This window comes from Alosa sapidissima, chromosome 8 (assembly GCF_018492685.1).
Source record: "Alosa sapidissima isolate fAloSap1 chromosome 8, fAloSap1.pri, whole genome shotgun sequence".
Taxonomy (NCBI): Eukaryota; Metazoa; Chordata; class Actinopteri; order Clupeiformes; family Clupeidae; genus Alosa; species Alosa sapidissima.
Window position 1 is genome coordinate 33,167,662 of NC_055964.1, and position 16,098 is coordinate 33,183,759.

Below are 16,098 nucleotides of genomic sequence, written 5' to 3' on the forward strand. Positions count from 1 at the left end.
AGTGGGAGGACCGCTGCCCTCGACAATCAACTTACCTCCTGACCGACAAAGACTGGGACGCCTTGGCCACGCGCATGGACTGTATGTGGACTGTGACGTTGATGGAGTACTCGTGCGGGCATTAGTGGACACTGGCTCGACCATTTCAATCATCCGACCGGGTGTGTTACCCGGCACCGAACTGTCAACACCACCTGGCTGGGTAGCCACACAGACACAGATTGCCACAGTGACGGGAGAACGGGCACCCATGAAAGGAAGAAAAGCCATGACCGTTGCCATCGCTGGTCGTACTGTCCAACACCCCTTCTGGTTGGCTGATATACAAGATGACGGCATCATCGGCCTGGACTTACTGACTCGGTGGGGGGCCACAGTGAATGTGAAGGAAGCTCAACTTCGCATAAGCAGAGCGACTGTGGACCTGCACGCTGTTGGAGAAGATACAACAACACGAGGCGCTGCAGTAGCCAGTACCGAGCTGCCTGCCGAAAGCCTATCAGCTGCTGATCTACCGAGGGCACTTAGCCCCACACCATCGCCATCCGAGGAGACGAGACAGGCAGTACAAGAGCTGTGTATGCGCAGCCAGGAAGGGCTGCTGCCTAGTCAACAGCTTCAGCTGCAACAACTCCTCCAGGATTTTGGGGACATATTTGCTGCTCGGGACGAAGAGTGCGTCGGCACAAATTTAGTCCAACATGACATTGATACAGGGAACGCCCGCCCAATACGTCTTCGACCCCGACGTCTGCCCCTAGCCAAACGAGCTGCAGCGGAAGAGAAGATCACCGAAATGGCAGCAGCAGGGGTTATCGAGCCGAGCAACAGCCCATGGCAGGCGCCAGCGGTTCTAGTAAGAAAAAAAGATCAGACATGGCGATTCTGTGTCGATTACAGACGCCTGAATGAAGTCACGCGTAAAGACTCTTACCCGCTTCCCCGGATCGACGACGCGCTTGATGACGTCGCTGGGTCGAAATGGTTCAGTTCGCTGGACCTACGGAGTGGGTATTGGCAGGTGCACCTGACGCCAGAGGCACGTCCCAAGACAGCGTTTTCCATCGGGCAGGGGCTGTGGCAGTTCAGGGTCCTACCATTTGGACTTTGTAACGGGCCCGCTTCCTTCGAGCGCTTAATGGAGCGAGTGCTCACGGGCGTGCCACGGAGTCGCTGTGTGGTGTTTCTTGACGACCTACTCTGCCATGCTGCGGATTTCGAGGGAGCCATGGCCAACCTACAAGAAGTGTTCGAAGCTATCCGGAAGGCTGGGCTGCGACTACACCCTCTGAAATGCCATCTGCTGCGGAGGGAAACAGCCTTCCTCGGGCACATCGTGGGCGAGGCCGGCGTGTCAACTGATCCAGGCAAAGTCGCCGCCGTGAGAGACTGGCCAAAACCCCGCGATGTTGCCGAGCTTAGGAGCTTCTTAGGGCTGGCGTCCTACTACAGGCGCTTCGTCAAAGACTTCGCTCTCAAAGCCAGCCCGCTGTACCGGCTGACTGAGAAGTCACAGTCTTTCAACTGGAGTGAGGACTGTACGAACGCATTCGACAGGCTTCGAGCAGCGCTAGTGGAGGCACCCGTGCTGGCATTCCCTGACCCCACTCGGCCATTCATTCTCGACACTGATGCAAGCGATGTGGGTGTCGGGGCGGTGCTTTCCCAAGAGGGAGAGCATGGGGAGCAGGTTATTGCCTACTTTAGCCGGGCTCTCAGTCGACCAGAGAGAAATTACTGTGTCACGAGAAGGGAACTGCTAGCGGTGGTTCTGGGGATAAGAAACTTCAGAACTTATCTCTATGGAAACAAGTTTCTACTACGCACAGACCACGCCTCACTCACTTGGTTGCTAAGTTTCCGTGAGCCGGAGGGACAGTTGGCCCGATGGCTGGAAGCACTACAAGACTATGACTTCGAAATACGACACAGGGCTGGCAGGCTGCACGCGAATGCAGACGCGCTGTCACGGCGCCCATGTTTGGAAACAAAATGCCGCCACTGTGAGCGGAACGAGATGAGGAGCACGACAGCAGTGGAGGCAATGCACAACGAGCATTCAAGAGAGATGGGAGACTGCATCTCCAGGAGTGCGGCCACGGTGCCGTCGGCAGACACCAGCGGGTGGGAAGTATTCGACCGTCAGCAGCTGCGGCGGATGCAAGAGCAAGACGCCGTCCTCGCAAGGCTCCGTTCTTGGGTGGAAGAAGGGCAGCGTCCACAGTGGTCCGCTGTGTCTGCCCTGGACTCAGAAACTAAAGCCCTCTACTCACAGTGGCCCAACTTCACCATCCGGGATGGGTTGCTGTATCACCGCTGGCAGACACCGTCCGGACAGCGAGAGACACTGCAGCTGCTGGTGCCACCCTGTGTCCGCGGCCAGGTGCTCCAAATGAATCACGGCGCGGTGGGGACCGGCCATTTCGGTGTCACGAAAACACTACGCCGGCTCCGGTCAAGGTTCTATTGGCCTGGCTGCCGCCTCGATACAGAGCAATACGTCCATTGCTGTGACGCCTGTACGGCGAGGAAAGGACCCGGACGGCGCTCCCATGCCCCGCTACAGCGGTACCAGGTCGGAGCACCCATGGAACGGGTTGCCGTGGATATCCTGGGACCCTTTCCTGTCACCGAGCGGAATAACCGGTACATCTTGGTAGCAATGGACTACTTTACCAAGTGGCCTGAAGCATACGCCACACCTGACCAGAGTGCCATCACAACAGCTGCATTCTTGGTGAACGAAATGTTCTCTCGGTTCGGCGCCCCAGAAGAACTGCACAGCGACCAGGGGAGGAACTTCGAGGCAGAGGTGTTCCGAGAGGTTTGCCGGTTGCTGGGGGTGAAAAAGACACGGACTACTCCACTGCACCCACAAAGCGATGGTCTTGTAGAACGTTTTAACAAAACGCTGGCAGAACAGTTAACCATCACTGGTAATCGACAGGCAGACTGGGACCTTCACATTCCGATGGTTCTGTGGGCATATAGGAGCGCCGTCCAGGAGAGCACTGGGTGTACGCCTGCCGCTCTAATGTTCGGCCACGAGCTCCGGACACCCGTGGACCTAGCATTCGGGCCACCCCCGGAACCAGCAGTCGAAGGTACGCCAGGGCTGGACTATTACTACAAGCTCCGTGAACGGCTCAAGGAAGCCTACGAACTCAATCGCGAGGCTCTGCACACAGCAGCGATGCGTCAGAAGCGTGCCTATGACACTCGCTCTGCGGGACAGGACTTCGCTAGCGGAGACCAAGTATGGATTTACTCCCCGCAGCGTAAAAAAGGGGTTTCCCCTAAACTGTGTAGCAAATGGATAGGACCATGTGTTGTGTTAGCGAAGATATCTGATGTGGTGTACCGTGTTCAGCTTACGGGACGTAGGAGAGTCGTGGTCCTTCACCGTGACCGATTGGCGCCCTACCGGCCCTTAGCACGTCCCGGTGGGGAAACAGAGACTGTGGGTGAAACGGAGACTGTTGGGGGGTCGGACATTGGAACAACCCCGTCTGTTACGCAGACGCCACCGAGCCACTCGGGACGTACCCGCAGGCCACCAGCTCATCTTCGGGACTTTGTAATGTAAGCTGGGGTCATGGGGACATGGGACCCGCTTAGGGGGGGGCTATGTAGCGTGGCTCGGACATGCTGACAGGGAAATGTGTTACTGTTATGCTTACCTTCATGCAGTGCATTATGGGAGAAATGTATGGCTAAGATACTGGGTAAGCTTCCTAATGTTATGTGTTAATCACCGGTGAGTGACTTGTAATGTATGTGTGTAAACTAGCCGGCTGTTGTGTTGTCGGGATGAAAGGGTTTATGTTACGGGATGCCACCCAGGTTGTGTAGTATAGCCACTGGGTATAAGCCGACCCATTCCAAGTTGTATGTATGGTTCTCTGTAAATGCTGGTAATAAACTGCCAAGAAAGCAAGTATTCTTTGCCTCGTCACAGTATTATATTTTGATACATTTTAAGGTGGGTATTTGGTATTTTATTTGGAAATACATTTTGATGTATTTGTGCCCATCCCTGAATATTATTTAGGCCTACACAAAATCGGAAACATCTTTTCTTAACTAACTCGAAATCCTTCACGGGTTAATCGCTGTCACCAACCGACTGTTTGCCCCATAGACGTTCTATACAGTCTATGGTTTGCACGAACACGTCAATCACATGTTGCAACTAGGGAGTAGGCTAATTTTCGTTGCGCATTCGCACCGATTTCAGGCGAAACGTAACTAGGGTTCTAGCCTAGCATTCATGGAAAGTTGTGAAGCGATAGGGTAGGCACACACCGCAAAAGAAGAATGGCAGAAGCAAGTCCAAGTAACCAGGACCTCTTTACATGCCCGATTTGTCTTGATCTACTTAAGGATCCAGTGACTGTTAACTGTGGACATAGTTACTGCATGGGCTGCATTAAGGACTGCTGGAATCAGGAAGATCAGAAGGGAGTCTACAGCTGCCCCCAGTGCAGACAGACGTTCACTCCAAGACCTGTTTTGAACAGAAATAATATCTTTGCTGAGCTTGTGGAACAGTTCAGGAAGAGTGAAATTCAACCTATTGCTCCTGCCTCTGTTGTATGGGCTGGAGCTGGAGATGTGGAGTGTGACGTCTGCACTGGGAGAAAACTCAAAGCTGTGAAGTCCTGTCTGGACTGTCTGTTGTCTTACTGTGAAACTCACTATAAAGCTCACAATGAACTTAATCCTGGACGAAAACACAAGATGGTTGATGCCACAGGTCAGCTACAGGAGAGGGTCTGCACCCAACATGAAAAGCCTCTGGAGGTGTTTTGTCGTACAGATCAAACTTGTGTTTGTTTGTTCTGTGTGATGGATGAACACAAAGGCCATGACACTGTGTCAGCATCTGCAGGGAGAAAGGAGAAACAGGTAAGGACAGGAGTATAACATGGTTATATGGTGTAACTGGAATGGCCATAGACTCATCCTGTAGAGTTAATTTAGACAGCAAGTTAGAGAGTGAATAACATGCTGCATGTGAATAAAACCAGATGGTTACAGGCTGTAACATTAAATATCAAAACCTTAGCCATATGTTCATGAGTTCACCCAGTTTGTGCTTGAGGAATTGTCTAACAGTAACAGGCCTAGTAATTCTATGATAACTGCAGTGTGTATGTGATGCATTTGTTCAACATAGACACACTTGGGAGAGACCCAGAGGAGATTTCAGCAGAGGATCCTGGAGAGAGAGAAGGAGCTGCAGGAGCTGAGGAAGGCTGTGGAGACGCTCAAGGTGAGTACTGGCCACAGGTGAAGACAGCAGCTGGTTGTTGGACGAGCCATATACAGCCTCAGGTAGGGACTAGAGCTCTCGTCCAGTTAGCCAAAGAGGAGTAATGCTCAGTCACTCTCCAGCTCCTCTAAGCCACACTGTGGGCAACAGGCTTTGTGGAAGAGCTGAGTGAGGGCTGCTTTAGATGGATCACGTGTCTTTGTGTGTCTCGTATCAGAGTTCTGCACAGACAGCAGTGGAGGACAGTGAGAGCATCTTTACTGAGATGATCCGCTCCATTGAGAGAAGGCGCTCTGAGGTGACAGAGCTGATCAGAGCTCAGGAGAAGGCTGAGGTGAGTCGGGCTGAAGAACATCTGAAGCAACTGGAGCAGGAGATTGCTGAACTGAAGAGGAGAGATGCTGAGCTGGAGAAGCTTTCACACGCAGAGGACCACATACATTTCCTCAAGGTAATCGCTGATAGGTTATGAGGGCTCAGGATGTGCTGATGGCATCAATCTACCTTACGCAGCACTTTAACAGACCCCATGCCCTTTCACATCTGTAAAGAATGTGTTTTTGTTAATGCTCATATTTTTTGGCTCTCAAGACCAATGAATGGTATTTTCATACTGTGATTATGATCTACTGAGATCTAGTCAATATGAGCCATCCCTAATATCTGTTTTCTGACTAGTCATGTGCACTATACAGATATTGTCTCTCTTTGTCTTTCTCTGTATTTAGACATTCCAGTCAGTGAGCAACACGCCTGAGACTAAAGACGTGTCCAGTACCTGTGTTAACCAAAGCCTTTCTTTTGAGGCTGTGAAGAAATCTGTCTCCTCATTAAAGGGGCAGCTGGAGGATTTCTGCAAAGAGGAACTCGTGAAGATATCTGCAGCAGGTTGGTCACACTCCTGACATTCCTGACACATTACATTTTTTATACTGATGTATATTTTTTTATACATTTAAACCACTTATTTAAGTCAGTGCTGTTTATTTCTATTACAATAGTGGCTAAAGTCCAGGCTATGTTGCCTTCTGAACCTACAACCAGAGAGAAATTCCTACAATGTGAGTCTTATTACATGCAGCACATTATTCCAAATCACAAGTCAAGCTTCATTAAAAAGTTCAACATTTCAATATGGGGGTTTACAGGGCATGGATAGAGGAAGCAATGTCTTTCCCGGACAGACATGCTTGCAGAGCAGTAGCAGGTGTTGGGCGTTTGTTTTGTATGTCTTTTCCAGACAGTCATGCTTGCAGAGCAGTAACAGGTTTTGGCTGTTTGTTTTGTATAGCCCACCAATGCAATGTCCAGAATCATGTCAGCAAATCTATTACATCTCTTCCTGAGCCTCCTTTTAGAACGTCTTACCAAAGGAACTACGTTTGATGGATACATTAGTTCAACCAGATGTACAGATACATGATTCCCGATAAGTCATCATGAAAATAAGAATGCAACAATGGGGGTAAACACAGCACCCTCAGAAATGGATTTATCAAGTGGCACATTATATTCCCATAGAGTGTATTCTCCTTGGTGGATCCAGTATGAGAAATGAGAGTGAGGTGGAGAGGTGAAGTTGGGTTGCAGACTGTGGACACTGGAGGGTTGATAAAGGCATTCTGAATGCCATGAACACTATGTGAGACTCATAGTAACCAGCAGAGCAGATGCAGCTTTGTAGATTTAGCCCATCCAGTCATTCTGATGCTGCCAGGGTTTAGCCAGGTCAGGCTATATGAAGTCCATGGCCTTCATTAAAGATGGAGGGGTCACTCCTGTCCAATTACAGAGGTCATTAAAGGCACAGTCCGTGTTTCTGGCTAAAGGTTGTTATTTGAGATCACCAGCCAATCAAATGACGCCCCTCTTCTCTGTGATCCTGAAGCAATGTGTTGATGTAATGTATGTGGTTAGTACAATGTTGACATTTCCACCAGTTATGTAAGTAACTGTTATATAATAAGATTTTTTCTGTCTCAATAGTGCCTAAAGTCCAGGCTATTTTGCCTTCTGAACCTACAACCAGAGAGGAATTCCTACAATGTGAGTTTTGTCACACACATTTTACATTCCAAATTTCTTTCAAATTTCAAATAAAAAGTACCCTGGAAATCCAGAGTTCTCGCAAGAGCACAATAGAATTGTCTCTGTGAGACACTCTGGCAAAGAGCAATGATGCACGTTACTTTTCCCCCTTGCATTCCGGGGAACCAGCTAAACCTGATGAAGACAGCGCTGCAACGTTGGAGGACAGTACACATTGGTCATAGTGTTATCCGATTGCGTCGAAGTCCTAAATCATTCAGAGTAAATGCTCTAGTGTTATCCAATTGCGTGCAGTGAGATTTTTAAATGCATGCTTGTTGCCGCCCCTCGAGTTGGGCCATTACATTGCTCTTTGCCAGACCCTTAACCTTTCTAGATTATCAGGGTCTGGATTTTCCAGGCTAAATAAAAAGTAAATTTTCATTGCAATCAATTTTTCTGAATAGTTGACCAGGGGCCTATTGCACAAAACTAGGATAAGGGATTAAGCCGGGATATCTTGGTTATCCTGGCTCAATTTATCCGTGATCCAGTTGCACAAAAGTGGGATGGGGGTAGCAGGATATGTTATGGTATAAGTTACCATGGCGATTTATTCTGTGGAGCTAGCCTGCTCCAGACCAGGCTAAGTTCCAGGATCTATTTAATCTCATCCCTTATCTCAGTCAGCAGTCACCACAAACGGAAACCAATAGTTATCCCACTGCCCACTACACATTGTTATCACATATACCTAGACCCACTGTCATTATTTAAACGTTTGTGATCATTAATGAACTTTTACATACTCGCCATTCCCGACCTGTCATGCAACAATGTGACGTCACAGGAGTGCCTAACCATTTTGCGCGTGGTGGTCGCGGCACTAGTTACAATATTCTCCTAAACAGAGGTGTTGCTGTTTGTTGCTGTTGTGAAAAGGCTATCGCTACCTACTTCACACCGTAGAAGAAGCAATGAAGCCGCTCTAGTTGCCATGGTGAATCAGTGAATCTGTGATCGGTGGCAGGGTCTATTTGAGGGAGCCGTGAGCGCGCACTTATCCAGGATAGGTTTCACCTGGCTTGATGAATCCGTGTCTGCTCATCCTGGCTTGCTCGTTGTGCAACCAATTAAGCCTGTACGCTCTTGTTTTGGATTCATTGAGCGCAGCTCAGTAACTTATCCCGGATGTCTTAATTCTGCTTTTGTGCAATAGGCCCCAGGTTTAAGCACTTCAACATATTATTGTGGATGTTACATTTCATGGGTACTGTTGGCCTTTTTTTCGTGTTGATCCCCAGTGCAAAATTCATATAAAACTATAATGTACAAATAGTCCTCTATTTAAACAATTTACTATTGAACAGAATGAAACTTGTTAGTGTACATCAAATTAAAATCAGTCAGCCTGACATTTTTACTACAGTACTCTTAGCAGTAAGATGAACAGGCTCAGGTGTCCAACCTCACATACCATTTACTGCCTACTAGTCGATTATCACATGGGAGCTGCATGTTTACTCGACAACAGGCTCCAGATTGATTAATTGGCCGATCAGACAGTCGGAGATCAAACACAATAATAGCATTGTGCCTAGTTAGTGTACTTATTTACAAGCAATAATAGCATTGTGCCTAGTTAGTGTACTTATTTAAGCAATAATAACATTGTGCCTAGTTAGTGTACTTATTTACAAGCAATAACAGCATTGTGCCTAGTTAGTGTACTTATTTAAGCAATAATAACATTGTGCCTAGTTAGTGTACTTATTTACAAGCATTAATAGCATTGTGCCTAGTTAGTGTACTTATTTACAAGCAATAATAACATTGTGCCTAGTTAGTGTACTTATTTACAAGGAAGGAAGTGTAGGTGATCTCTACAAGAGCACAATAGCACTTCTGTTGTGTAGCCTTTTCTAGGTTGACGGTTTCAACATTCTAACTCAATACTGCACCAATTTTATAACCCTAGTGAAAATGTAAAAACATAGGACCCAGGTTGACAAACCTGGAGTGCACCTTTAAGTTGTGTTGTTGGCAGTACCTGAAGTCTGACTGGGAGTGTGAACATTACAACATAAAGGCATTTTGAATGACAGATGTGAGACTCATAATAACCAGCAGAGCAGAGCTGTAGATTTAGCCCAGTCCAGTCATTCTGATGCTGCCAGGGTTTATCTGACAGCAGTTGGCGATGTCCTCCAGTAAATATGGATGGCTCACTCCTGTCCAGTAGCATGCATCATTAAAGGTTCAGTCTGTGATTCTGTTCAAAGGTTATTATATGAACTGAACACACAAATCTCACACACACACAAATCTCTCTCTCTCACACACACACACACACACACACACACACACACACACACACATACACACACACGAATCTCTCTCTCACACACACACACACACACACACACACACACACACACACACACAAATAGATTAATTGAGCATTAATAGCATTGTGCCTAGTTAGTGTACTTATTTACAAGCAATAATAACATTGTGCCTAGTTAGTGTACTTATTTACAAGTAAGGAAGTGTAGGTGATCTCTACAAGAGCACAATAGCACTTCTGCTGTATAGCCTTTTCTAGGTTGACGGTTTCAACATTCTAACTCAATACTGCACCAATTTTATAACCCTAGTGAAAATGTAAAAACATAGGACCCAGGTTGACAAACCTGGAGTGCACCTTTAAGTTGTGTTGTTGGCAGTACCTGAAGTCTGACTGGGAGTGTGAACATTACAACATAAAGGCATTTTGAATGACAGATGTGAGACTCATAATAACCAGCAGAGCAGAGCTGTAGATTTAGCCCAGTCCAGTCATTCTGATGCTGCCAGGGTTTATCTGACAGCAGTTGGCGATGTCCTCCAGTAAATATGGATGGCTCACTCCTGTCCAGTAGCATGCATCATTAAAGGTTCAGTCTGTGATTCTGTTCAAAGGTTATTATATGAACTGAACACACAAATCTCACACACACACAAATCTCTCTCTCTCTCACACACACACACACACACACACACACACACACATACACACACACAAATCTCTCTCTCACACACACACACACACACACACACACACACACACACACACACACACAAATAGATAGGTACTTTATTGATCTCCAGGGGAAATTAAAAAAAATCTGTCACACACACACAAATCTCTCTCACACACACACACACACACACACACACACACACACACACACACATAAACACACACACACACACACGTAGAGGAACCTGACATTCATTCAACCTTGGCAAATACAAAGTCACACACACACACACACACACACACACATACACACACACACACACACACACAATGAAGCATTCTGTCCTTTGTGTTGTCTTCTCCTTTATCAGATTCCTGTCACTTCACACTGGATCCAAACACAGCTCATAGAGACCTCCATCTGTCTGAGGGGAACAGGAGCGTGGAGAGGACACAAGAGCTCCAGTCATATCCTGATCATCCAGAGAGATTTGATAGGTACCCTCAGCTGTTGTGTAGAGAGGGTGTGTCTGGACACTGCTACTGGGAGGTGGAGTGGAGTGGTAACGATGGAGTTAATATAGCAGTCTCATATAAGAGCATCAGCAGGAAAGGATGGAGTACTGTGTCATGGTTTGGAGGTAATGATCAGTCCTGGAGTCTGATCCTCCACAGCCCCAGCTGCTCTTTCTACCACAATAATAAAGACACTGAACTCCCTCTAGTGGCCAGCTCCAGAATAGGAGTGTATGTGGATCACAGGGCAGGAACTCTGGCCTTCTACAGCATCTCTGACACAATGACCCTCCTGCACAGAGTCCAGACCACATTCACTCACACACTCTACCCTGGGCTTTATCTGTGAATAGGGTCATCAGTGAAGCTGTTGTGAGTATTCTCAGTTGGGTATTGGTCTGGTATGAGCCAGACTAGGACCCTGCTGCAGTAGGAGGCATTAGTGTTTCAGCTTTGGGAACTGGGGTCAGACTTCTCACAAACACCTTGAGGAGAAGTAAGGGTACGTAGTGTAGTGCAACATAAATGGCCAAGTTCAGTAAAATGGTCAGTAGGGTTTTGTAACATTAAAATAAAGGTTTGAACGTTTGCCTGAAGGTTTCAGGTTGTAGTTCACTTTCACACAACTCTCATTAATGGAGTTAATACGTTGTTTAAACATTGTGTTACTCTTTGCACAATATTTTGTTCAAAAGGTTTTGAACTTGTATATCTTTTATAATACTAAAATACTCTAAATGTAATCAGCTGAGGTTGTAAAGTCAGCTTCTAATTGGCCTGTCTGTCTTTGCAGAAATAAAAGGTGTGTTTGCCATAGTGTGTCCTACTGTGTCTCCCCTGACTGGCAGATTGTCATCCTGTGTGGAAGCAGCAGAATATATAGAAGCCTCAAAGCCTCAGTAAAGTCCAGAATGTCTCTACCACAAACACAAATACATTTAACTCACCCGCTTGTACTGTAGCACTCGTGTCTCCTGAAATCACTTCCTCAGGACACCACTCCAGAACACAGATCCATAACACTAAACATACTCCAGTCCACGTTGAGTGTGTGCGAGAAAGATAGGGAAAGAGACTGTATGTTTGTGTGTGAGTGAGATTGTGTCTGAAAGAGCAGGACTCGTTTTGCTGTCCAATCTGTCTGGAACTCCTGCATGGGCTGCATCAGCAGCTACTGGGACCAGGACGAACAGAGAGGCTGCTACAGCTGCCCCCAGCGCAGACACACATCCCCACAGAGACCTGTAGTCAACAAGAGCCCCCTGATGGCTCAGCTGCTGGACAGGGTGAGGGCCAGACTACTGATCTACACAAATAGTTTGATAATCATATCAGCTAATGCATATCAGCTAATGCATATCAGCTAATACATATCAGCTAATGTATATCAGCTAATGTATATCGGCTAATGCATATCAGCTAATGTATATCGGCCAATGCATATCAGCCAATGCATATCAGCTAATACGTACAGTATATCAGCTAATGCATATCAGCTAAAGCATATCAGCCAATACATATCAGCTAATGTATATCGGCTAATGCATATCAGCTAATACATATCAGATAATGTATATCAGCTAATGCATATCAGCCAATACATATCAGCTAATGTATATCGGCTAATGCATATCAGCTAATACATATCTGCTAATGTATATCAGCTAATGCATATCAGCCAATACATATCAGCTAATTTATATCAGCTAATCCATATCAGCTAATGCATATCAGCTAATACATATCAGCCAATGCATATCTACATACCAGCTAATGCATATAAGCTAGACATACCAGATTAGGGTGCAGTAACATGAGAAGGGCCTAGGGGGACTTGGGAGGCTTTATGTTCTTTGCATAGTATGTGGCAACACCATACAGCAGTCAAAATATATACCGCTATGCAGTACATCTAGTTATTACAGTACCTATAAAACCTCTGGAAAAAGCCACATCACAGGACAAGCAAGGGTACATCTCTCATCCAGAATGCACCACACACATGAATGCACCACACAAATGAAGTCTTGTAGGACCTCTACTGTACTACACGCTATACTGTACTGCATGTCACAGTTCTATCGATATGACTGCATACAATTCCCAGGAAATCAACTGTTTTATTTGTGTATATTTAGCATGGGGCCACTCTGGAAATCAACTGTGGTTTCAAAACGTGATAAACGCCATTTTAAAAAAAAATGAGTTTGCGCCAAAATCAGAAGTGTATTAATAATAATAATACAAGATAATAACAATAAATAGACAATTTAGTAAAAGGACAAAGGACACCACATTTTATAACACATCCAATGAACGTGAGAGAACACATGTGTATGGATAGAATAAAAACAGGCGGTTAGATAATGTAAGATTTACAATAATACCACCTGAAATCAGTGCAGTTTATAATATGATTCACCCATCTCAATATTGACTAAGTCCAGGCTATTTTGCCTTTGAAACCAGAGAGGAATTCTTACAATGAGAGGGTTTGACTCACACACATTTTATATAACTCATGTTTAATCTCTCAGACTACTGTTACATGCACCTCTAACCAGCCCATCCTAATTTATCATTATTAATTAATCTTGGATGAAGATGTAATGGATAATTTAACAAAGTATGCAAGGCTAACACTTAGTTAGGGGGCGGAGCCTATACCCCCTGGACAGATGGACAGGAACCAAACTGGTGGTGGTGGGAAGGAGGAAGAAGGGAACATCGAATGACAGAACTTATAGCAGAGCAGCCAAGTTAGCACCTCAGGTAGCAGAGCAGCCAAGTTAGCACCTCAGGTAGCAGAGCAGCCAAGTTAGCACCTCAGGTAGCAGAGCAGCCATGTTGGCACCTCAGGTAGCAGAGCAGCCAAGTTAGCACCTCAGGTAGCAGAGCAGCCAAGTTAGCACCTCAGGTAGCAGAGCAGCCAAGTTAGCACCTCAGGTAGCAGAGCAGCCATGTTGGCACCTCAGGTAGCAGAGCAGCCAAGTTAGCACCTCAGGTAGCAGAGCAGCCATGTTGGCACCTCAGGTAGCAGAGCAGCCAAGTTAGCACCTCAGGTAGCAGAGCAGCCAAGTTAGCACCTCAGGTAGCAGAGCACGCATGTTGGCACCTCAGGTAGCACATCAGGCATGTTGGCATCTCAGGTAGCAGAGCAGCCATGTTGGCACCTCAGGTAGCACATCAGGCATGTTGGCACCTCAGGTAGCACATCAGGCATGTTGGCATCTCAGGTAGCAGAGCAGGCATGTTGGCACCTCAGGTAGCAGAGCACGCATGTTAGCACCTCAGGTAGCACATCAGGCATGTTGGCACCTCAGGTAGCAGAGCAGCCATGTTGGCACCTTAGGTAGCAGAGTAGGTATGTTGGCACCTCAGGTAGAGTAGGCATGTTGGCACCTCAGGCATGTTGGCACCTCAGGTAGCAGAGCAGGCATGTTGGCACCTTAGGTAGAGCAGGTATGTTGGCACTTCAGGTAGCAGGCCAGGCATGTTGGCACCTCAGGTAGCAGAGCAGGAATGTTGGCACCTCAGGTAGCAGAGCAGGCATGTTGGGCGAGACATTATAAAATCACATAGACTGGTGGTAATTGGTCAGGACTGTGTAATGAATGAATGTGTGACATTATCATTACCAGTCTCCTGGTAGAACTTGCGCTGGAGATTACATTATCTGTGCAACTATCAGATCAAAGACTCATTCATCATGTGACATGGATTGTATTTTCTGATCTGAATACAATGTGAGAAATGAGAGTGAGATTAAAGGAGAGAATAAAGGAGAATTTCCAGTCTGTTGTTAGGTCATTTCTAGGTCAAAAATTTCACTAGGGAGAACAACTAATTTAATTGGTCCAGTATTGAGCTAGAATGCTAAAAGGCTATCGGGTATTTTGAAACATGAAGAGGCCTAATTTGAAAACCAGACAATATGCATGAAACATTCCCACAGGGAAATATACATATATTTAAACATGAATTTAAACTTAATTTACATTTACCGGTAATCATTCTGTCTCTCAGTTAGATTTTATTCTCAGAAGCCTTTGTCTTGTTTTCTGATTCCTGCCACTTCACCCTGGGTCCAAACACAGCACACAGAACTGTCTGAAGGAAACAGGAGGGTGGAGAGGAGAGAAAAGGTCCAGTCATATCATCCAGAGGCAGTGCTCAAATTACGTGGGAGCCAGAGGGAGCCGAGCTCCCATAGAGTGAGGACTGGCTCCCATGAAAGCAACAAAGTCAAAAATCTGAGGGGGTCTCTCATATCTGAAGGTGTCTGGCATTGTAATTTAATCTTAAAGGTGCCATGTGTAAGAATTGAGGTAAAAATATCCAAAAAATTAGCAACACGCATCAAAAGAATGAGAAGAAATAAGGGTGATGATGTCATTAAAAAAATGACAAGGTATAGTGCTGCAGAGATATCAACCTGAATTAGCATGCTAAATTACTAGCCACAGCCTGACAGGTGTCATAATACCAGTTTCGGCCATGGGAGGCGCTATGCGGGCAACATAACCACCAGCCAAACTGCAATACACGTGTCTCGGTTGTTACTCTAGGGAAGACCAACTCACTTTCTGGAAGTATACTGCCCCCATCTTTTATGGAATGTGGAGTATGAATTGATTTTTTGCCGGACATTACACATGGCACCTTTAAACAACCGCTCATTATAAAATATAGGCTAATACGGGACGTAGGCTACCCCTACCCTATGCTCTTGAACGCAGCATGACTGCACTTCACCACCACACCACTAGACTATGAGCAAACCGTATACGATCGATTTGACAGCACTCGCAAGTCTGAAGAAGTTACCCTGCTTTGGTGCGAGTGTTTTGTCTACTTACATAGGCGTTCATTGGGCTAGCCTATATGGTTTGATACGTGCGGAAAAGTCCTGTTTGCTGTTGAACTTGCGCCTTACCTCTATGTTGATTAACAATGCCATAAATTATGGCCCATTATGCTGCCTACTTCAATGATTCTGTGAACTGATCTGTAGCTATCCTTTGTCATTCAGAGCTCAGGAAAGTTCCCAGATATTTTGAAACACCTGTTAGCAATCTCTGATGGCGGAATAGCCTATGGCGGAATAGCCTATGGCTACCCGACAACATCTCAGTGCAAATTCCAAAATTGTTCGTCTATTTATTTCCACGGTTCAACACACGAGACGACTGAACGCAGGTGTTGTTATCAATCCCTGTGTATAAGTTATACTAAATGCATGTAGTATTGTGTTTGA

The 16,098-nt window shown here is 46.2% G+C and overlaps 1 protein-coding gene across 3 annotated transcripts; it reads left to right on the plus strand.

Moving 5' to 3' along the window:
* The first annotated feature begins 4,281 nt into the window (after positions 1–4,281).
* Positions 4,282–11,534, plus strand: LOC121716129 (tripartite motif-containing protein 16-like). 3 transcript variants are annotated; one of them, XM_042102329.1, is made up of 7 exons: positions 4,282–4,908; positions 5,180–5,275; positions 5,493–5,726; positions 6,004–6,163; positions 6,277–6,336; positions 7,262–7,321; positions 10,697–11,534. In XM_042102329.1, the coding sequence occupies exons 1-7, from the start codon at positions 4,318–4,320 to the stop codon at positions 11,188–11,190; spliced, it is 1,695 nt and encodes a 564-aa protein (XP_041958263.1). In that variant the 5' UTR covers positions 4,282–4,317; the 3' UTR covers positions 11,191–11,534. The 3 variants fall into 3 exon arrangements, with proteins under 3 accessions (XP_041958263.1, XP_041958266.1, XP_041958265.1); XM_042102332.1 differs by lacking the exon at positions 7,262–7,321; XM_042102331.1 differs by lacking the exon at positions 6,277–6,336.
* Positions 11,535–16,098: the final 4,564 nt, after the last annotated feature.

Bases quoted from the DNA above. Each gene is read 5' to 3' on its own strand.
- LOC121716129 (XM_042102329.1), top strand. From the start codon at position 4,318: ATGGCAGAAGCAAGTCCAAGTAACCAGGACCTCTTTACATGCCCGATT. The intron at 6,164-6,276 runs GTTGGTCACACT...CTATTACAATAG, and splicing joins CGTGAAGATATCTGCAGCAG to TGGCTAAAGTCCAGGCTATG. The intron at 6,337-7,261 runs GTGAGTCTTATT...CTGTCTCAATAG, and splicing joins CAGAGAGAAATTCCTACAAT to TGCCTAAAGTCCAGGCTATT.